General features: G+C 44.8%; 1 protein-coding gene across 3 annotated transcripts in view; it reads right to left on the bottom strand.

Moving 5' to 3' along the window:
* Positions 1-22499, bottom strand: part of INPP5B (inositol polyphosphate-5-phosphatase B) — a 207234-nt gene extending 184735 nt beyond the window's left edge. Inside the window, exons 1-5 of one of the 3 annotated variants that reach the window (XM_075336058.1) lie at positions 22418-22499; positions 17662-17780; positions 15115-15194; positions 13440-13537; positions 10382-10411 (exon numbers count right to left, since the gene is read on the bottom strand). In XM_075336058.1, coding sequence (XP_075192173.1) covers positions 10382-10411; positions 13440-13537; positions 15115-15194; positions 17662-17718 — 265 coding nt within the window. In that variant the 5' untranslated portion in view covers positions 17719-17780; positions 22418-22499. Of the gene's footprint in view, positions 1-10381; positions 10412-13439; positions 13538-15114; positions 15195-17661; positions 17781-22417 lie in introns of those variants that run through there. The other 2 variants (XM_075336059.1, XM_075336061.1) reach the window with 2 other exon arrangements.
* Positions 22500-23765: the final 1266 nt, after the last annotated feature.

The raw sequence follows: 23765 nt of genomic DNA, 5'->3' as shown, positions 1-23765 counted from the left end.
ATCTGTGTTCTACTTAACATAAGAAAAAACGGACACATTTTACATGAATGTTTAATGCATCTAGGTAAAACCCAGGCTGTTCTTGTCTCTCCATTAATCAAGTGGTGGAATAGAAAAACTCATGTTGCAGATTTTTTATAAAATCAGCATCAAAATAAAAAATTCCTGCTCCCAAAGTTTGAATTCACTTTTACTGTATACATCCGTAAGGCAGTAGAAATTCCAATCAAAAATTATTCCTACGACTTGCTAAAGTCCATACCACCGTGACGGGCGGCTTTGTAGTTGCTAAATTCCTCAGACTCTATTCCTTTGGCTTAGCCCTCAGCCAAGTCCCAGGCTCAGCTTATTCTGTAAGCGTTTTCTCAGGTCATAAACTCTGCTGGCATTCTGATACCAATGCAGGTCCTGACGTCTAATGGTTGGCCCAAGCGGTTGTACACCAGAGACATGAGAAACAGAATATTGTCCAGGCTCTTTAAAATCAGTTCTGGACAGCTGAAAGCCATGCTGTCTATTCCTCCTGCCCAGTTTGTATACCCAGCTTCTACAATTATGACAATTTCATCAAAGACGAATTGTGAATTTCTGAACCGCTGTACTGACTAGTTTGAGGTTCAGGTATTATAGTTCTGCACAGAAAAGTGTCATGTGTCATCTCTCTCGGCTCTTGGATGGGCTACTCCATTTTGTGAACAGAACAATTACTTGATATCGAAAAGAAAATTTGCAGTGGTGTCTGTACATGTTGCAGATTTTAAAACATTTTTAGGACTTTCTGATTTCCTCCATGGAGCTATATGCAGTTATTGGTAATTAGTTGCTAACTATCTGCCTGTGCCGCCCTGCGACGATCTCTCCTGTTGATAGAGCAGTTTCTTCTCTTCTGCTCTGCTCTATTTACGTGGTGTCACTGCTGACGTCATGTTGATTGACAGCCAGCTCAGCCTAACTCAGGGACGCCCCATTGACAGAGCAGAGTGGATGAGAATTAACTTCTGTGTCAATGAGATATTGTTGCGGGCGGGGGCCGCTGCCGCTTGTCTCTCGGGGAACCTGCTCGGATCCGGGTTCGCTGCTATGGATCGAGTGGTAACCGGACCTCAGCTCGCACGGCCGTCCGTCCTCACAACCGTCGGAAAGGGAGATATTTACAAGAGAGGTGTTGTGTCTGTGATGCCACCGGGGTTGCGGTGAGGGATGGTGACACTGCCACTGCCTGGTGATGAGGGCGCCCAGGGCTGATGGAGCGGGGCAGCTAGATGGAATCCCCTCCACGGGTAGGGGAGGTGTAGTCCCGGGGCCCGCGGTCTGAACACGGGAGTGATGGTTGCTAGAGGTGGCGCGCCGGATTGGACCGGGGGGCAATGGTGTACTCACAGTTCAGTAACTTCACACAAGTCCAGTAGTAAACCAAGTTGCCAGTGGCCGGCTGCCTTAGGAGGGTGCATTTGGGTCCCGCACCCAGATTGATGAACAGGTTTCCCTTCCTCCTGCACTTTGTGTTTTCTTTCCTTTTTGGACGACTTCGCTTGGAACGGAGAAGTCCACTCCCGGTTCTATGTGTGTTGGGAGCTGTGGCCCGTGAAAGCTGACCCTTGGGATTTTAGTGGGTCCTGGCGGACACCCTATCCCCCGCGTTGGGCTTCCATTTGCTCTGTCTGGGCAGTAAATGAGAAAACGTCTTTAACCTTGTCCCCGGCTGGTCAATTATCGAGGGGGCTTGCAACCGTCCTCGTCCTAGGGTCCAGGCACCCCGACTGTGCATGGCCTCCGGACCGGATTCTCGCTGTCGGCACCGGCGAGCTACAACCCTGCCCCTGTCTCCGTCGCCTGTGGCCCTTTTCACCATCTGCCACCTAGCCTGGTAGTCCAAGGGCTCCTACCCCTGACTACACTTCAAAGCCTGAACTTGATCTGAACTCCTCACTTGAGCTGTCAACACTGTTCTGTACTTTAAGACCAACTGACGTATTCCCGCCTCTGACACCTCAGGACGCCTAGGTGAAAGTTCACAACCGCCTGATCCTGCCCACTGGTGTGCCCCTATTATCATGAGGGGGTGGCTAGGGTTTAATGGCTGTGTGGTATGTCTGAGTGTGGGTTTCTGGTGGTAGCAAGGAGGATTAACTCTTTTGTGACTACCTGGTTTTGCCAGGGTGTCACACTCCCCCTTGGTTGAATACAGCCCGTCCGCGGACTGTCCAGCCACTGACGTTTATTTTTGCAGCAATTGAAAGTAGAAAAGGCAAAATACATAACATCATAAAACATAAAAAGATTTCTTCCCTTACAGGGAGGCACATTTCTTAAACGTTGCAGTAAACAAGAACATGCATCTACTTTTCCCATTTTCACCCTCCACCCAAAACACCTGAACCCACCCTCGGTGCCACCGCTAATCCCAAGTGCACACCGTTCCGGGTTCCTGGGGGCGTTCGCAATGTCCGGGTAAAGTTCCTCACCCGCCAGTCCACCCCAAGAGTTCCATAGTCCGGGAACCCTTGGCCTGGAGGATAGCCACCAGTTTTGTTAGTGACTGGGCCTCGGCCGACTCCACCGCAGGCCCTTCCTCCAACCAACCTCTACAGAGGTGTTGCAGTCCTGGTTGTGAGGCAACAAGAAAGTAGATGGGGGTTATTTACAAGACCCAAGAGAGTTTTTGGTGCGGCTTTGCCAGTCCTAAGCCAGGGTCCATTTTTAACTTCAAAACAGGGGGGGGTAAACATTAGCAAACTTGTAGAAGAATACCCGGAATCCGCTACCTACTCCTTATCTGCAAAAAGGTGACGGTGGGAGGCGAGGCAGGGTGTTTCATTCAGCACCACCCATTTCTTGATGTCTAGGGCAAACCACCCCCGCTCTCCACAATGCCGGGTGTAGCTCACCATATCCCCGGGTTACAGATCTCGGTCAGGATGGCCGGTGGGTAGGTGAGGGGCTACATCCCTCCAGGACACAGGAGGTGATTTCTGAATCCAGTCCCGGTTCGTAGATGAAACCCCATCCCTTCTGGGGGTCAAAATAACAGACCTGTCCTCTGTAGGTCGGGCCCCGGACCTGGAAAGTAGCCTGCCGAAGGTGGTCCTTCTCTTTGTAGGTGTGGGCCAGCACTTTAGCCTTGCGCTTCTCTCTAGCGGCAATCTCTTGGCGCAGCTGCCGTTGCTGCCGCTCCCAATACAAGGCACGGGTTCCATGCTCCACCTCCTGCTTGGGAGCCAGGCCCACACGGATGCCCTTGGCGCCGGCGACGACCGGCTTCTCACATTGCCGTGGGCCCCATCGCTCAGTGGCCTGCTCCGCCTCTCTGCAGGTGTATTCCCGCTGTTCCACAGTCGGGACGAGGTATTTGGGAGCGGCTGGGGCAGGCTTCCGGTCGAGTTCCACCTTCGTTGCGGCCAGTCGGACTGCCGGAACCATCGTCATCTCCGTCGCGGCCAGGCGTACTGCCGGAGCCGTCGTCATTTCTCTTGCAGTCGGGCCGACTGCCGGAGCTATCATCTTCTCTGTTGTGGCCGGGCGGACTTCCAGAGCCGGGGGTGTGGGTCACTGCTTACCCGCTCCTCCGAGGCCATCTCTATCTCGCGCGCCCGGACAGCTGCGGCCAGGCCCTTCATCTCGGTCGTCCACCTTTTCAGGATGAAGTGAGCCTGGGCCTGGATTCTTCGGCACATCTTCTCCGTCTGCTCCTCAATGCAGTCGGCGGTCCTGGGAATGGGACCCTCCACACGCTGGTTGCCGGACCACTGAGATATCCTGTCGCTCTTGTGTCCAGGAACGGGATTTGGCAAAGTCCTGGTGTCCCTGCCCTTTATTTTCTCGGATCATATGCCGCTCCTCCTTCCTTTTCCCCCCTGGTTTTTCAGCAGCAGTCTCGCGGGACCCACTGTCCTTTGCGTTTCCTGTCTTGGGAGTCACCGGCTTCCGCCCGCGTTCCCAGGGGGCTTGGTTTTGCGCCTTTTTCGGGGAAGAAGAAGATGGTGCTGTTGTTTTGCCGCCAAAGATGGCGGGCAAGATGGCGGCAGTTCAAAATTTTCTTACAGTTCACGGAATTTAAAGCAAGGCGCACGTCATCTACAGATGGGGTAGGAATCCTGTTCGTGACGCCAGGTTCGCGTTGTTGCGGGCAGGGGCCGCTGCCGCTTCTCTCTCGTCCTCACAACCGTCGGAAAGGGAGATATTTACAAGGGAGGTGTGTCTGTGACGTCACCCGTGGGATGCGGTGAGGGATGGTGACACTGCCGCTGCCTGGTGATGGGGGCGCCCGGGGCTGATGGAGCGGGGCAGCTAGATAGAATCCCCTCCACGGGTAGGGGAGGTGTAGTTTCGGGGCCCGAGGTCTGAACACGGGAGTGATGGTTGCTGGAGGTGGCGCGCCGGATTGGACCGGGGGACAATGGTGTACTCACAGTTCAGTAACTTCACACAAGTCCAGTAGTAAACCAAGTTGCCAGTGGCCAGCTGCCTTAGGAGGGTGTGCACGGCCTCCAGACCGAATTCCCGCTGTCGGCAACGGCGGGCTACAACCCTGCCCTGGTCCACTTAAGGTCTCCCGCAACCGTATCTCCGTCGCCTGTAGCCCTGTTCACAATCTGCCACCTAGCCTGGTAGTCCAAGGGCTCCTACCCCTGACTACACTTCAAAGCCTGAACTTGATCTGAACTCCTCACTTGAGATGTCAACATTGTTCTGTACTTTAAGACCAACTGACGTGTTCCCGCCTCTGACACCTCAGGAACCCTAGGTGGGCATTCACAACCGCCTGATCCCGCCCACTGGTGTGCCCCTATTATCATGAGGGGGTGGCTAGGGTTTAATGGCTGTGTGGTATGTCTGAGTTTGGGTTTCTGGTGGTAGCAAGTAGGATTTACATCTTTTGTGACTACCTGGTTTTGCCAGGGTGTCACAATATCACGGTAAGAAGGAGAATTGCAAGTAGGAGCGGTCCGTGACTGATCTGAACCGAGGAAGATGGTCGCAGGGCAGCATGGGCAGGTAGTTAGCAACCAACTGCTAATTAAGTGCTTAGACCCATAGGGAAAATAAGTCCCAGATAACCTCTTTAATGGGCTGTAGAACAGCTAATATGGACTTCTTGTAGGGATTTTTTTTACAATAAATTACTTTTTAATTTTATAAATCAATAGGACACATGAAAATATGTAACTTAAGATATATCACTATTAGCTAAATCTGCTTATTCTCCTGGACTCATCATTCACATGGGTAAAATCTGCATGCAGTGAAGACAGACATTCCCACTACTGAACTAGATGGCAGTTGGTGTGTTTAAAATTCTGTTGAGAGAAGGGATTGCATGGGAGGAGTTAAAGGGTTATTCCCATCTCCAAGATCCTATCGAAATATGTAGTCGATGTAATAATAATAATATTAGCAAGTATCTCCAATTAGAAGTGTAGTATAGTTCTCCTGATACAGCCATGTCTCTTACCTCATGTGCAGGGCATTGCACCTTAGGTATCCACGGTTACATCCACTCATATAGTGACTGCTAGTTGCTTGTGGTCACTTAAGCTGCAATTCTCTGTACATGAGGTAAGAGACATGACTATATCAGGAGAACTATACTACATTTCTAATTGGAGGTATTTGCTAATATTGCTATTATTTCACCTACTACATATTTGGATAAAATCTTGGAGATGGGAATACCCGTTTAAAGGCAGACAGAAATATTCTAATGAAAGTTTTCCCACTTCCGTTATGTTCACCACTTGGCCACATGGGGTGATTGGTGCATTATTTTATGCTCCATTACCACCTTTCAGTTTAGTTGGTATTTGTGTCCTTGGTGGGTGTCCGTTTCATGTCTCAATATTATTAATGTTCTATGCTTAATGCAAATGCTTTGTGTCTAATATACAGATACACTGTTATAGCTCTATATTTTTAGGAGAGTCTGTGCTATATGCCTTTATGCCTGCGTCCCAGTCTGGTGAGCAGAGTGATGTGAATGCTCAATGCGATACCCCCATTCAGTATGACTATGCTATATATGCTGCTGTTTGAAGGGTACCCTGGGCAGACCCATTTGAGGCACGCCCACACATCATTCGTCTGTGAGACCACACGTCATCCTTGACAGTGCGTCTCACATTGAAGTGCAGGCTGAGGCTTATGGGTTGTGTACATGAGCACTAACTACCCCAGGGACATACGATACTTCCGTTTATGCGTCCTGAGGTGGAACACCTACTGAAGGAAATCAGCTGTGCGCCTGTACACCATCTACTATTGGGAGCTCACATTCACTTAGATTTGCGTTCCACGTTGATCCACACACCGTGGGACTCATCTTGGCAGCCAACATAGCTGATACCAGGAAGCAACATTTTGTCTGTTGGCTGAGGCCCAGCCCCTTTTGGTGACATAGGTATGATATCAGCACATGTCCTGTTAGTCACAAACTAAATCGATTCTATAATAGAATTAGCATAAGTAACAGGGCGAGGGGACAACTATGAATACCAATGAAAACCTAAAAACAATGAAAACCTAAACATCCGAGCTGACCACTAAAGGTATGTATAGACTCAGCCTGATAGTGCCAGTATAGCACTGGCTTTAGGTTATATACGAAAATCCTAGTGATTGTTTCGCTTCAAGTCTGCCATCCCCGTGAGTGTCTCTACACAAAGAGTATAACCTTTAGGTATTTTGATTACAGAAACTCAGAACCAAGAGGTGTTTCCATGAGAATACAGAGGGTGTCATTTGTGACTCCTTAGGCCTCTTTCACACATCAGTTTTTTGCCATCAGGGACAATCCGGCGAATTGCGGCTAAAACGGATGCGGTGTATGATGCCACCGGATCCGTTTTTTTTCATAGACTTGTATTAGCGCCGGATTGTGCCGCATGGCCTTGCATTTTATCCGGCGTGCGCTGGATCCGGCGAAATTTGTTTGTCCAGCTGCCGGAAATGACGCACAATGGAACGTTTATTGGCAACAGAAATCACAGACGCCGGTGGGGGGGCTATATCTTGCAGTAAAATAAATAATAGGTTTAAAAAACAGTGTGCGGTCCCCCCCAATTTTGATACCAGCCAAGGTAAAGCCACTCGTCTGAGGGCTGGTATTCTCAGGATGGGGAGCTCCACATTATGGGGAGCCCCCCAGCCTAAAAATATCAGCCAGCAGCCGCCCTGGAAAGCCGCATCCATTAGATAAGACAGTCCCGGGACTCTACCCAGCTAATCCCAATTCCCCTGGTGCAGTGGCAATAGGGGTAATAAGGAGTTAATGTCAGCCCATAGCTGCCACTAGGTCCTAGCTTAGTGATGCCAGGTGTCTATGGGACACCCCCCATCACTAACTGTAGTGAAAGTAAATAACACAAACACCGAAAAAACCTTTAATTGAAATAAAAGAAAAAAACACCCTCTTTCACCACTTTATTAGTCCATAAATACCCCTCCAGGTCCGACGTAATCCACACGAGGTCCCATGACGCTTTCTGCTCTGCTACATCGGACGCTGACAAAAGCAGCCGTAGAACACCGCCGCTCGCTGTGAGCTCCACGGAGTAACTGAAGTGAGTCGCGCTATCAGCGGTGACGTCACTCAGGTTACCCGCGGCCACAGCTGGATTCTTGGTACAAACTGCTACAACTGAGCCGTTTTTTTTAACAGATTCGTCCCATCAGTTGTACCACAATCTGCAACGGATCCGTTGCATCAGTCACAAACCGGATTGTGCCTGATGGCATAAAACTGATATGTGAAAGTAGTCTTAGCCTGGTGAGTCTGAGCTTCAAAGCCTGAACAGATGGTACCTTGTGGGCAGGCTTGATATTTTTAATTCACTATAGGAAAGATTTTGATTGGAAGAAACAGGGCATTTAATATGCAAAGTGCTCACTCCTAAATTAGGCCACAATCCAGTCACTGACCTAAGATTGGAATATTAAAATCCAGGTCATCCTGGAAACATGAGCCCAGGGTCAAACATAGAAAAAGCTGGGTGGCACAAAAGAAAGCTGGTAGTCGGCCTATGCTGGTATAATCCATATTTAATTTCTTCTTCCCTCAATAAAACGGAAAATAACTTTTGATTGCTGTTTAGGTGTTTCTGTTGTGTCTCCTTTTTTATTTTATAACTATTCTGGATATTTGTGTGTAGATTTTATTATTATCTAGTATATGTTGTTATTGTTAGCACTGTATTTTTGTAGTAAAATTTAAAATTGTAATAAATTTGATCTTTGTATGTTTTAAAGCATCTATAGCCTTAAGCCTGCTTTACACGTTGCAATTTGTTGTTCAATGACGTTTGCGATGTGACACGCCCAGATCGCATATGTGATCTAATGAGATCACACGTAGGTCGTTCATTTGCTGTCACACGTGCGTTAGTAGTCTATGTTAAATTCATCAATTTTGTGTGCGATCCTTTAGATCATGTGTTCTGTGTCGTATACATTGGGCACCCTTTTTTTTTTTTTATTTATTAACTTGCCAAGCGTGTGTAATGTGTAGGGATGCGTTTTTACTATGTCATCTGCCATTCAGCTCTGCTACATGGCCGCTAACAGCAGACACAGACAGCCATGTAGCAGAGCTGAATGGCAGATGACAGCAGACACTGAAAGAGCCGCACGATCAGAATGAACTCGGGTTAACTTTACCCGACTTCATTGTCATGCTGCGGCTCTGTCTGTGTCGCGTCCTGATTAGCGGTCACCTGTGAAGGACTCACCGGTGACCGATAATCCCCTGAGTGACTGAAGTGAGCAGCCCTCTCTTATATACTCACCGATGCCCGATCCCCGGCGCGGCGCTGCACGGCAACTGAGGTGAGGAGCGCGATCAGCTGAGCTGTCACTGAGTTTACCTGCTGTCACTGGATACAACGGTGGCCGCGGGTAACCTCAGTGACAGCTCAGCTGATCGCGCGGCTGTCTTCAGTTGCTGCGTGGAGCTGACAGGAGCGGCGGTGTCTTCTGCAGCTCCGGTCACCTCCATGCAGCAGAGTTGGAAGCGACGCTGGAGCATCATAGATTACGCCGGACATGGAGGGCTTTTACGAGCTTATTAAAGTGGTGAACGAGGGTATATGTTTGTGTTTTTTATTTCTAATAAAGGATTTTTTCGGGTGTGTGTGTTTATTTACTGTCACTTACAGATTAATCATGGAAGGTATCTCGGGGAGACGCCTGACATGATTAATCTAGGAGTTATTGGCAGCTAAGGGCTGCCAATAACTCCTTATTACCCTGATTTGCCAAAGCACCAGGGCAAATCGGGAAGGGCCGAGTACAGTCCCAGAACTGTCGCATCTAATGTATGCGGCAATTCTGGGCGGCTGCTGGCTGATATTGTTAGGCTGGGGGGCTCCCCATAACGTGGAGCTCCCCATCCTGAGAATACCAACCTTCAGCCGTATGGCTTTATCTGGCTGGTTTTAAAATTGGGGGGACCGCACGCCGTTTTTTTTTAATTATTTAATTATTTATTTCACTGCACAGTATAGACACGCCCACCGGCTGCTGTGATTGGGTGCAGTGAGACACCTGTCACTCAGCGTGGGGGCGTGTCTCACTGCAACCAATCATAGGCGCCGGTGGGCGGGGAAAGCAGGGAATACTAGATTGTTTAATGAGCGGCCAGCTTTTTCAAAATAGTAAAAGCCGCCGGAGCAGTGTGAATGCCGTGCAGCGCCGCGCCGGGGATCGGGGATCGGTGAGTATGAGAGAGGGGGTAAGAGGGATAGACTGACATGGACAGAGAGAGAGGGACAGAGATAGTGACCGAATGACAGAGATTAGTGAATGACAGACATTGTGAGGCACTTCAGAACGCAGCTTTTCAGCTGCGCTCTGAAGCGGACCTTTTTTAAGCTGCGGTGCAGAGCGCACACCTGCGCACATAGCCTCAGACATCAAAATCGTATGAGGGATGTCACACATTTCAATTGACTAGGTTCGTGCAACAAAACGTTCAATTCTAGACAAAGATACGATGTGTTTGCGATCAACGGTTTTGCGTTCAATCCTGATCACACGTAGGTGTCACACGCAGATACCTCACAAACGATGCCGGATGTGCGTCACTTACAACTTGACCCCAACGACGGATTGTGAGATATATTGAAGCGTGTAAAGCGGGCTTTACAGAGAGTGTGTGACCCTTTTGATTGTCAGTCAGTTGTATATTTTGAGGACTCAACACTCATAGTGTTTGATGAGTGTTGGCAGTGTGTTGTGAAGTCAGTGTGGGATTTATGCTACCTTTATAGCCTATGACAGTGCATAACCTTGACAAATGTTTATTTTTCCACACACTTACCATAATTAGTTTTAAGCAATCGCTGTATTCTATTTTTAAAAATACAATAATACAAAAAATGTAAAAACTTACCAATGACGTGGAATCTTTCATGTGGTGTCACTACAAATTAATCCAAAAATTCACAGGTTAGAAATGTGTTATCAGTAATGGCTCTTCTATGCTACCATTCCTATCTCAAGTCTGCCCCCCAATGGCAGCAGTGGTCGGCTACAGCAAAATATTTGAAATTCTAAGGTAGTTTTTTCCCCCACAAATTGCAGATATGACTGTGCCCATGTTCAGCTAAGTGCACTTGTCCACATGGAGGACAGGTACATCAGTTAGACCAGTCACGTTTCTACTGCAAAAACAACAAGAGCCATGCATACTGCATGTGCAGACCATTGTGCACACTAAAGGGTGCTTTTCCCCCTGCGACATCGCTAGCGATGTCGTGCGTGTTAGCACCCACCCACGTCGCTGTTTCGTCATGGGGGTGATCGCTGCCGTAGGGAACAATATCGCTACGGCAGCGTCACACACACATACCTGCTTAACAACGTCGCTGGAGACACCGAGCAATGTCTCGTTTAAGGGGAAGGTTCGTTCGGCGTCACAGCGGCGTCACTAAGCGGCCGCCCAATAACAGAGGAGGGGTGGAGATGAGTGGCCAGAACATGCCGCCCACCTCCTTCCTTCCTCATTGCCGGTGGACGCAGGTAATGAGATGTTCGTCGTTCCTGCGGTGTAACACATAGCGATGTGTGATGCCGCAGGAATGACGAACACCCAGCGGCATGCACTACCAACAATATTATGATAAGAAGCGACGTGTCAACGATCAACGATTTGTGACGTTTTTGCGATCGTTGATCGTCGATCCTTTTAGTCACACACAACGATATCGCTAACGGTGCCGGATGTGCGTAACGAACACCGTGACCCCGACGATATATCGCTAGTGATATCGTTGTGTGTAAAAGTACCCTTAAGGGTAGTCTCACAAGAGCATATAAAAAAATCGTCAACCTTTCATCCAGAAAACTCAAATGATGTTTTTCTCACTGGTCATTAATGCAAAATTCATTTTTTACAGCAGCATCTATCAGTAATTTACAAAATAATTTACATTACAGTTTCCTTTGTTACACAACTGCAGTCTAACCGTAAAAATGTAATGCTATAAATTATGGCAGCCGATATTATTGCACATCCATAGACAAATGGATGAGTCTCATTAGATTTACAAAATAAACTAGTGCATGCTGCAATTTTATTTTTCACGAGCACAGTCGGTCAGTTAAAAAAAAATGCTCATCGCCATTGCTCCTTTAAATAACATTGGTCCTAGTGCTATCCATTTTTCCCACGGACAGCACTGAGACCAAAAATACAGTTGCATGAATGAGCCCTAACAGAAATTACAGTCATCTGGACTAGTCATAACTAAATAGTTCATGCAGTTTCTCTCCTTGTTGTTAATCACATTACACAGTATAAATGTTACTTTTTGTCTTGAAATACTTCTTTGGGAGTATGTTCTCATTGAAAAAATCCTTAAAGGGACTCAGTCAGCACATAATTACTGTTCAATCCAAGTACAGGTGCTCGGTGCATCATAATGGGGCTAATAATCATTTAAATAAATCTTCCCACCTGCTTGTTTTCCATCTCCATATCCTCCCCTTTTCTTTGATTGACAGCTATGCCTTCATGGAGCTAGAGAAGGGTGGAAATAAACAAGTAGATGGCAAGGTGCACTTAAATGTTTGGCTGCCCCATGATGCACCAAGCGCCTTTACTTGAGTTCAACAGTCTTTCTGACAAAGTCCCTTTAATGTAGTGTGTTTGGTCTTAACCCCTTCATAATATATGACATACAATTTGCTGACTTCCTGACTGTAATGCGGACTCGCAAGCTGAGCCCACGTCATTCATGGCAGATGATGGCTGTGTTATTCAGCCATCATCTTCCTCTAATAGATGCGGATGGACCAGATCTCCACTTGAGGGTAATGTATTAAATGCTGCTTTCAATCTGTGACAGTGGCACTTACAGAGCACCGGCAGGGGGGAGTGGTGTTCTAACTACTCATCGGTGCTCTTCTGATGAGTTTGTGGGATGCCGATGGCTTGCAGTGACAGCCAAGGGCCTCTTGAAGACCCCTGTACCTGTCATGATGGTACTCTTGTGAAAACTAGTTTATGTCTTGTGTTCATAAGAGACCATGATTTTTGTTCTATACTGCAATACTGTAGTATTGTTGTATATAACACAAGAGATTGGATGATTGCAAGTTCAAATCTTCTAAGAAGACTAACAAATACAGTAAAAAGTTATAAAAATCATAAAAATATGAAAAAAATATATACAAGTTCAAATCACTTCCCTTTTCCACATTAAAAATTAAGAAATAAAAAAAAATATAAAACAAACATTTTTGATCTTGCTGCATTCCTTAATGTTCAATCTATTAAAGTATCAAATTATGAACCCGATCAGTAAACGGTGTAATGAGAAAAAGGATTAAGACCCAAGAATTGTCTTTTTTTTGTCTGACGCAACAACACAAAAATATATATTAGGAGGCGATCAAAACATTTTATCCACCACAAAATGACATCAATATAAAAGTGAGATGGGAATATATTTGGTTTTTATTAAGCTGCCAAATAATTCTGCACAGTAATAGTTACCTGCAGAAACAGATATCCTCCTAAGAAAGCCAAATCTAAAAAAACCCACTCCAACTTCCAAAAATATTAAGGTTTGATATTTATGAGTCTTTTGGGTATCAATAATAAAAAAATCCTCTAAAATACAACTTGCCTAATAATTCTGCACACAGTGTGTGTATATATATATATATATATATATATATATATATATATATATATATATATATGTATATATATATATATTATTTTTTTTTAGTCCATGGCCTTGAAGATATACAGTATGTGCCCATGCAGCCAATCACTGCTTAGTGGTGATGTTGAGGTGGTTGTGAACTACAGCCTATAATTTGTACGTTTCTAAGGCTGTGGACTATAAAAAGAAATTTAGTAGAAAAACTCCAAAAGAAACAAAATATGGAGGACTCAATCAAGGACCATTCCAGTTTGACAGATCTTGAGCCTAGTTTACCTTCCTCAATGGTAATTCCTTTTGTCAGTGGGACAATTACATCCAATGATACATCCTCCGCACTGATAGCCATTCTTCTGTGCTTGTATAAAAACAATCTGTAAACACAAATCAATATCTACTAATGTCAACTAATTTACTACTAATGAACTATTTATAGTCTACTATGTATTGCTGAGCACCTCAAATAGACGTATATGTCTGAAAATGATGTACAACAGAGCACTTGGTGACATTAGCATAGGCGATGGCCCGGTCAGTGCATATGCCGAATCCTGTTTTGCAGGGAGTTTGGATATTAGCCCTGATGAAGCCACTGAACGGAGGTGAAAACGCAGCCCTTAGGCTTTGGCACCTTACAGTTATGAACATTATTCATTCCTATTCCTTTCCTACTATTCACCACTATGAGTATAACATTTCCAGAGTGAACTATTGTTTCTAATAATCAAAAGCAATTGCTATGTCTCCCAACACTTCTCAATTCTATACCCATGATTTCTAACATTGGCAAATTTTAACAGTAACAATATCAAGTAGGTAGAAAATTCTCACTAATAAATGTTGGGGAGAGATATATGTAATAAACCTGTATGAAAAGATAATCTTGCACCTTATCTTTCATCCATTAAGTATACCAATCCTTCAAGCATGTATGGTTTTAAAATATTTGTCTGCCATTACATAATAAATCACCAAAAAAGATTAGCCGAACAAAAGGTCATAAAAACAGTTTTTATTAATGTCTATTAAAATATTGAACATAACATATATGTTTAAAAGGCACACTGTGACTGAAAGACACCCCCTGAAGAAGACGGCAACGAAACGTGCGCGCGCCGGGGTGTGGGCGTCCTTTTTCTTACCAGGAGGCAGCATTATATCATCAGTTTGGTAAATATTTCACTATTATGTGTACCCTGATTTGTACTTTGACAGTTGATGGGTTTTCCTCCATTCATTACTGCCTCCTGCATTAAATGTAATCTTTTGCGGTGGTCTGGGTGAACTGCACTGGCTACTACGGAGATAGGTATTTGTGCTCCTGTGGCTTGCCTTAGCTTCAATTTAGTGCTCTTTGCCTCTATTCTTATGCATATGTGTATGTGTGAATATGACTTATATGTGCATATTTGTATTTACATTATATACACTATATGATTGCATTATCTCCTGTTAGTTCACCTACACCACTGTATGATACTATATGATATTATGTGACATTATGTAATTTTGTGATGCCCCCTTTTTTTCAGTCACAGTGTGCCTTTTAAACATATATGTTATGTTCAATATTTTAATAGACATTAATAAAAACTGTTTTTATGACCTTTTGTTCGGCTAATCTTTTTTGGTGATTTATTTTGAATCCGAATGGTCCTATTGGTCCAATATACCCTCACATATATTATGATCTCTATACAAGACTTATTGAAATATTAATTATTTTGTGATGTGATATGGGTATCTTTCTCTAACTATTGGTGTCCATTGCATAATAAAGTAGAACATTGTGGTACACTTTTCAAAACCTCTATCACCTTCCTTTAACTACTAAAAATTATACAGGCAGTTTCGTTGAGTTAAAATCTTATAATGGTGTTTTGTCATTTGTGATAAACGTGAAATGCTTGATAAATGCTACATTTTGTTATTGTGTTTTTTTTATACTTACGCTGCTGCTTCGATGTTCTCTACCATTCCAATGAGTCTGCTTTCGTTACTGTGAGGGTTCATTAAGACTCCTTGCACCGCATGATAGAATAGTTAAAGGATTGCAATGAGGATAATTCATGTTGTTATTTGATGTTAATGGAATTTTGCAGGTTTTGAGTATTGATAACCTCTCCCTAACTCAGGCTATTAACATCCAATCAATGGAAATTTTACTTTTTTGTCACCCCACACCCCACAAGCTCTGTGAAGGGGCCACAGATTTCTGTAATTGCAACGGCTGTCTAAAAGGTCCTATTGGCTCATACACTGACGAGTAAAAGGTAACAATATTTTGAACTTTTTTCTTTTATGCTCCATACCTCACCATTTACTACAGCTTCAAACGTGAGATTACCATCATTTCATAAATAATCATCTTGGCTATGTCATACATAAATTTGACATGCAACTTTTTAGCATATGATTCTTTATTCAGATTTGTGTCATGTCACTGCATTGTTACTGTTTTGCTCCTGGTGTTTGGAAAAAAAAGGTTTTTTTCCTGTGTACTACAAATTACTACCTGTTGTCATATTTCCTAATAGCTCAGTGTTTTATTAGGTTGATTCCCAAGCAAAAGATCACCGCTTCGAATCGAGGAGCAGCCATAAAGAAGAGTTATAAAGAAAAGAGAAACCGGATCATTCAGCTTATTGATAGCGGTCTCTTGGCTAAGAAAATTGTCAAACTGCATCATGAGAGTGTCATAACTGTTGAAATAATACAAAATGGAGTCTGCCCATCCCTTCAAAATCCAAGACGTGGATGGACGGACAAGCCAAAATATTGGCATCAACGAGTTGGCTCATCACAAGGTCTATTAGTTCTGGTGCGACAAACACGGCAGTGGAGGTGGCTCATATTCTTATTAATAGTGAGATCATAGATGTCCATGCATGCACCGTGCGACACATGTTAAACTAGTCTGGAATGGTGGCCCGAAAAAAGGTGAAGAAGCCTCAACTTCAATATAGTCATAAAACGCGTCAGCGCGAGTTTGCAAAGAAGTACGAAAAGTGGACAGTAGAAGATTGGAAACGAGTGATTTGGAGTGATGCAATGAAAGTCAATAGACTAGGCTCTGATGAGTGTGAAAGGGTCTGGAAGAAACAAAGGAAACAGAGCTTAATGTATTGAGAAATTGAAGGAACTGTCTAGTTTAGTGGAGGAAGCCTGATGATATGGGGTTGTTTCACTGCCAAAGGGTTTGGATACTTGACCAGGATCGAGGGTGGTCACAATGTTGAAGTACATGTGAGTAATCTAGAAGAGTTACTTCGTATACTCGAGTACTATGGGTATGAAAAGGACAACATAGTTTTCCAGCATAGCAAGGACACAAAGAATAAGTCGAGATTGGCGAATAAGTGGTTCAATGACAATGAAGTAGAGGTGTTGGATTGGCCTTGACAATCCCAAGACATCAACCCGATTGAACACTTAGGTAGACTTAGCTATAGACATACCAAATTGACTTGACCATCAACATTGGAAACGTGTAGAAGAGACCTGGAATCAGAACTCGGTCGAGACATGCTTGAATCTGAGCATCCCGAGAAGGATTCAGGTGGCATTGAAAGCCAAAGATGTATTTTCAAAATACTAACAAAATAATAATACAAACTTGGATTTTTATGAGCAAAATAGTAGCAATGCAGCGACATGACAACAATCTGCAAAACTAATCATATGCTAAATAGTTGAAAGTCACATTTATGTATGAAATAGCCAAGATGATTGTCTATAAAATGAATGTAGTCTCACTCTCAAAGCTGTAGTGGATGGTTAGATATGGTGCCTGAAAGCCAAAAGTTTAACAGTGTACGTATATGAAGGCCATGGAAAGACTTGTGACAGTTAGTGGCCATGTTGGAAATCTTGCATTGATGCCCACTAGCGTCATGTTTTGCCACTGGCAAATGCTGGAACATCTTCTGCTCTGACTACGGTACTTGCATGCTATTTACAAAGTAGCTGAGGGCAGCTTTCTCTGCATTGCAATATTTTTTTTTTCATTCACTTGAATAGAATATCTATGCAATTGTGATTGATTTAGAAAATTAAAAAAAAGGAAAAAAAGGAAATAGCCATAGTACGGTAGATTTCAAGATAGAGGATAGACTAAAGGATGGAGGGAAATATCAAATAATGTTATTTCCTATTCCTTAGGATCAATAAGTGAATGAAAGTAAAGCTAAGGGTCTCGTATTTTGAATCCCTGTGGTTCCAGAAAGCGTTTTGATATGAGTCGTCAGGCTCCAATTCAAGCTCTACATTGATGGGGAAAGCACTGCAAGACAGGCTATCAAAGGAAACGCCAAATTGACCAATACACATTACGATGGAGCACGTTATGATTTGTGTGTCTATATGGTGGCATACATTATGAGCCTTTAGCAGGCTGCCAGCAATGTATATGACTTTATAACACAGATCAGTAATATGGCTGTGAACATGAAATACCAAACTAGCTTCAATATTGTAGGTAAAGTATTATAAAGGATACTACAGTGCAGTATTCTCCATGTTCCAGTGTGTCCTGGATTGCTATAGACTGGTCCATAATTTCATCTGTAAATGGAAAATTCACAGATTACGGAATTCACTTCTGATCCTTGCATACACCTAAAAAAAGAAAAAAAAACAGTAGACCTCTGTGACTTTTTTAATTTTAATGGTTTTGTGTAAATGGAGTTCTACACTATAAGGTCCCCAAGCCTTTTTAGTGGTGTATAAAACCTATTTTAACAGAAACTATTAGTTAGTAGCTGGGTTCAGAACCCTCATCTAATTACCTGAGCAGAAAGCGACTACAGAAGATTATTTCTCACTCTAAAAACCTAAAATATGTACATATTACAATAGCCATCCTTTGACTTCGGTAGGAAATCTTAACTATATGTTTCCCCACAATTTAGAGATGGTCCCAGTGCGGTCAGTGGTGTGATCAGAATATTGTCAAGGGACCATTGTGTTGAAAATAGAATGCAGAAAGAACACAATCCTGGAGATAGACAGTATCAGGGTAGATTTAGTAAGTAGTCCGTAGAGCGACACATTTATTTATTTATTATTTATAACCATGTATGAATGTGTGGTATTCTGTAGATGAATGTTGCACACTACACCAAAACAACGTTTTATTGAAGTCCCGTCGCTAATATAGGTCCCCAATATTAGATTTGTGGTTATCTAACATCTGAAGCTATACCGATCAATGTTTGCTCCCGTGGTAGCTGGAAGTACACAGTGCATGCAATCGGTACACCACAGCGCTATCCACTGAGTAGTGGCCATTCTTGGGTACTGCAGTTCAGTTCCCACTCACTTTGATCTGCCATAAATATCAAAGTCGTGTACAAACCCTTCAATATTTTGCTCTGGTTTTGTTAAAACGTCTCACATTTTGATCATTTCATTGTTTTTCCAAATGTCATGATAAATATGGATAATCTCGTTTCTATTTTCCAACCAAATCTCATTAATTTATAATGGCTGGCAAGTTTATGCTTCTTTTTTTTTACAGCAGTGGCAATCTGATGGGAAAGAATAAATGTGAGTGTAAAAAGATGAATGCATTAAAGTGTATGGCCAACTATCAAATGTCACATTTGTTGTATATTTCAGAGTTCGTTATATATATTAGAAAAAAATATAAATTATACTTGCACATTGTATGCTGTTAATGGTTAAGGGCGGGGGGAATTTTTTTGTACAGTTTGGTGCTGCCTGTTTTTTAAAGGCTTTTTTTTCTTCAATGGGTCTCTTCATTACATGAGGCTCTATGGATCGGTTTATTACATCCGTTGGGAGCTTTCCATAAGATAAATGGGGAAATAAGAGAAAAAGTGTAAAATAACCTTTTTATGCAACTTAAGGAGCTAGTTGTATGGTTCTCAGCCTGATGTAATTAATAACACTACAACAGATTATAACAGCATCTGATTTGACAAAAGCTGCGGAGCCACGTGTACAAAGCCTCAGTCTCAGAGGTCTCAAGTCAGCAATTACTGTGTGTTTATTAGAGTAGTCCATTTCTGTCTACAGAAATTGAATAGGAAGGTACTTAATGCTGCTTTACACGCTGCGACATCGCTAAAGTGATGTCGTTGGGGTCACGGAATTCGTGACGCACATCCAGCAGCTTTAGCGATGTCGTTGCGTGTGACACCTACGTGCGATCGAAAATCGTCGCAAACACGTGCAAAATCGCTAATCGTTGACATGCTCCCCTATTCCCAATTATCGTTGCTGCTGCAGGTACGATGTTATGCTTCGTTCCAGCGGCAGCACACATCGCTATGTGTGACACCGCAGGAACGAGGAACCTAACCTAACCTGCTGGCGCCTGCAATGAGGAAGGAAGGAGGTGTACGGGATATTCATCCCGCTCATCTCCGCCCCTCCGCTTTGATTGGGTGGCCGCTTAGAGACGTTGCTGTGACGCCGAACTAACCGCCCCCTTAGAAAGGAGGCGGTTCGCCGGTCACAGCAACGTCGCTAGGCAGGTAAGTACGTGTGACGGGTCCGCGCGATTTTGTGCACCACGGACAGCGATTTGCCCATGATGCACAAACGATGGGGGCGGGTACGCACGCTAGCGAGTATGTAAAGCGGCTTTTAGTTAAATAGAAGCTGTGTGGAAAGGTGCTGATTAGTGATGAGCAAGCACTACCATGCTCAGTACTTGGTACTCATAACGAGCAGTTGGATGCTTGGATGGGTGAAACTTGAGCACCCAAGTATAATGGAAATCAATGGGGAATTTCAGCATTTTTCCAGAAGATCTTCTGGAAAAATGCTACAGTTCCCCATTGACTGCCATTATATTCGGTACACGAATCAACCCATCTGAGAATCCAACTGCTCGGTACGAGCAGGGCCGCCATCAGGACATGACAACCATGACTGGTGTATTGGGCCCGGTGAAGAGGGGGACCAAGCCGGGGTAATTACTTAGCTTTATTAAGCCCTGGGCTCGGGCCAGGCCTCCCTCTTCACTGGCCCCAGTCCCAGCTGAAGCAGAGGGGCCTGGCCGTGTTGCTTCAGCCACTACACATGGCTAATTTGCATACGAATGGGGCATCATATGCAAATTAGCCGTTTGCTGATTCTGAAGGCAAGGTCAGTGGAGCAGTGCAGGGTGCCGGCACGTCATCCAGCTGCCCATCGTGCAGCAGCATGATGAGGTCATCACTCTGTGACCTCACCACACTCCTGCAGGCAACACAGAGCTGCGGAGGAGGCGAGGACACAGCAGTCAGCGGGAAAAGGTAAGCGCTCCATGAGCTGAAGACAGGAGCGGGAGATCGCCTGGGGTGGTGGAGGGCCTCCCGACCCCAGTACCTTCCTTGCATCCGCTGGATGTGTGTCGGAGGGTGCACATCCTGCTGAAATGCATTTCGGCTCAGAGAGGACGCCCCGAGATGTGGGAGATGGGAAGGGTGAGTAAAATGTTTTTGTTTTTTTTTTCTTTTTGCGGCGCACAAATATATCTGCAGGAGCCCAGGAAGGGGACATATAAACCAGGAAGGGGACAGAAACTAGGCTGGAGACCTGTATACCAGAATGTGCCCGGGATGGTGTTATATATACCAGGAGTGGCCCAGAATGGGACATATATACCAGGATGGGGACAAATAAACCAGGATGGGGACATATATACCAGGAGGGGCGCAAGATGAGACATATATACTAGGATGTGGAAAATAAAACCAGGATGAGGACATATATATACCAGGAGGAGCCCAGGAATGGAACATATAAACAATGGAACAAATAAACCAGGATGGGGACATGTATACTCGGATGGGCCCAGGAGGGTGACATACATACCAGGAAGGGTCCAAGATGGTTATATGTATACCAGGATGAGGAAATGTATACCAGGAAGGGGACATAAACCAGGATAGAGACATGTATACCAAAATGTGCCAAGGATGGGGATATATATTCCAGAAGGGGCCCAGGATGGGACATATATACCAGAATGGGGACAAATAAACCAAGATGGGGACATATATACCAGGAGGGGCCCAAGATAGGGACATATATACCAGGAACAGCCAAGGAAGGGGACATATACCAGGAGGAGGACATATATGCTAGGAAGGGGACAAATAAACCAGGATGGGGCCATGTATGCTAGGATGGGACCAGGTGGGGGACATATCTACCAGGGAGGGCCCAGGATGGGGACATGTATACCAGGATGGAGACATATATACCATGAAAGGTACATATATACCAGGAGGAGGACATATATACCAGGAGGATATTATACAGAGGGGCAGTGTGTGGGGGGATAATATACAGAGGGGTCATATGTGGGGTAGCGATATGCAGAGGGGTAGTGTGTGTGGGAGGATAATGTAAAAAAGGGCAGCTTGTGTGGGGGGATAGTATACAGAGGGTCAGCTTATATGAGGGATATACCGAGGAGCAGTGTGTGTGGGGGATATTATACAGAGAGGCAGTGTGTGTGGGAGAGATATTATACAGAGGGGCAGAGTGTGTGGGGGGATATTATACATAGGAGCAGTGTCATAGAAATATTATGGAGAGAGGCAGTGTAGAAGGTGTATTATGGAGAGGGTGGTGTACTGGGTGTAATATGGAGAGAGCCGGTATAGAAGGTGTTTTATGAAGCGGGGTGCTATAGAGGATGTATTATGGAAAGAGGCAGTGTAGAAGATGTGTTATATAAAGGGGTGGTGTGTGTGTTTTTCCAAGAGTGGTCACGGGACTGTGGAGGGTTTGAGGGGTGGAGCTGGAGCTGGGATGGAACCTGGGCGGAGTCTCAAGGGGTACTGAAAATTTTGCCAGTATGGGGCCCTAAAATTCCTAGTGGTAGCCCTGGTTACGTTATAAGGAGTAAGCACCCGACCATGGTAGTGCTCGCTCATCACTAACGCTGATATTTAATACATCTCCTGTATCAGTTCCTTCTTCCTTCATGATGGGAAAATTCCTAAATATGATGATATGGAGAACATTGCAATGTCAGCTTCAAACTGTACATCTGGTCAGAATCGCAGTTCGGTACGTTAAAATAGCACCACATCCTGATTTTGCTGACATAGCTACCTCCATATAGTATAGGAACACATTCAAATGATTGCAAAGAATCACAGGAATAAGTTTGACTTACTAGAAAGCACAAGAGGCGTTTACAGTGTCACTGCCTCAGTCTTATCAAGCACATGCAAATGGGGCATAATACCATATACAGCAAATACAATTATCTGCAAAAGGAAAATTACCGATCAGGTCTGCAAAGCTGTAAAATGGAAGCCACTGGATGATGTTTTCCTCTTCAGACAGAGGAGGATGGGTGACTACAAGAATACAGAACAGTTACTCCCTCACTGGCCTACAATCTGCTGGGGCTACGTCAGCATTTCCTTTCCCCTCCTGTCACCAGTTATTTCTCTGTAACTGGTTTTAATTTCCTACTTTACCACTAGATGGAAATAAAGCGCAGCAAGTTTTACTTTGCAGAACATGAACAGATACAAAGTGAACAGAAATACATTCTGAAACACAGACTTGGTTTCCCTTTTTCTTCATGGCCATGAATGTCATGTTAAAAACCCACACAGCGGATAGCAGTGGGTTTTCCATGGTCGCACAGGCATCCGGTATATATCTTTTATATATATCGGTTCATTAAGGGTTAATTTGATGATTTCATAATATGGAGTAATCTACCTGGTAACACGGACAGCTGGAATAAACTGGTTTTGTCCAACTGTTGCGCGCTTGGGTTTTTTCTAGGTTCTGATTGGCTGAATGTAAAAAGTGCGGGAATTTGAATTATATTTAAGGCAGTGTCCGTGGGTCAGCTGTGCAGTTCCAGCTGACTGAAGCAAGAAGCATGGAAGAAATGCTGCAGGAGCTGGTGCGGAGAGCGGGGGAAGAAGGCGGAGAAGACTGGCTGCGGGCGTGCCTCTCTACTGCGGCACCGTTACCCGAGCCTGAAGTGAATGAAACAGCGGCGATGGATGAAGTGAGCGAAGAAGAGGAGGTCGCGCCGCGTATGGATTCGGCTACTAGCAAGAACCTGCGGAAGAAAAGAAGCCGTCGGGATGTTTACTCACCTCCGCCGCTGCCAGTGAGGAAGACGACAAGCAGGAAGACGTCTGGGAGGCGGCGAGATCAGGACAACGCATCGCGTGAACAGTGTCGTCATGGAAAGGAGACGGTCGGCGTGTCAACAGGAAGTGCGACGTCATCAAGCAGCGCGGACCGGAAGAAGATGGCGGCGACCAGCGAACGCGGCCGCTGCAGAGACCGGAGTGTCGTGCCGCTGCCCATGCAAAAGAGCCTTTCTGGGGCAGCGGCGGCGCTCAGGGTCTGGGCAGGCAGTGCGCCTGCAACAGCGGTGAGCGATAGCCGGTCGGACACAGGGCGGCAGCAGATCGTGGAGGAAGAACCGGTGATCCTGGACGCGGCCCCCAGTGTGAATAGGGGTGAAGAGGTCCGTGGCTTGCCGACAGATGGAAAGGGTAAGAACACCCATACAATGTCTAATGTGTCAAATACGAGTTTTGATGCTATTGAGTTTAGGGAATTAGTGAATGAAGCTGTATGTCATGTATTGCAGAATAG

This window comes from Anomaloglossus baeobatrachus, chromosome 2 (genome assembly GCF_048569485.1).
Source record: "Anomaloglossus baeobatrachus isolate aAnoBae1 chromosome 2, aAnoBae1.hap1, whole genome shotgun sequence".
NCBI classification, from domain to species: Eukaryota; Metazoa; Chordata; class Amphibia; order Anura; family Aromobatidae; genus Anomaloglossus; species Anomaloglossus baeobatrachus.
Note: the sequence above shows the minus strand (reverse complement) of the source record. Positions and strands in the feature narration are given on the sequence as shown.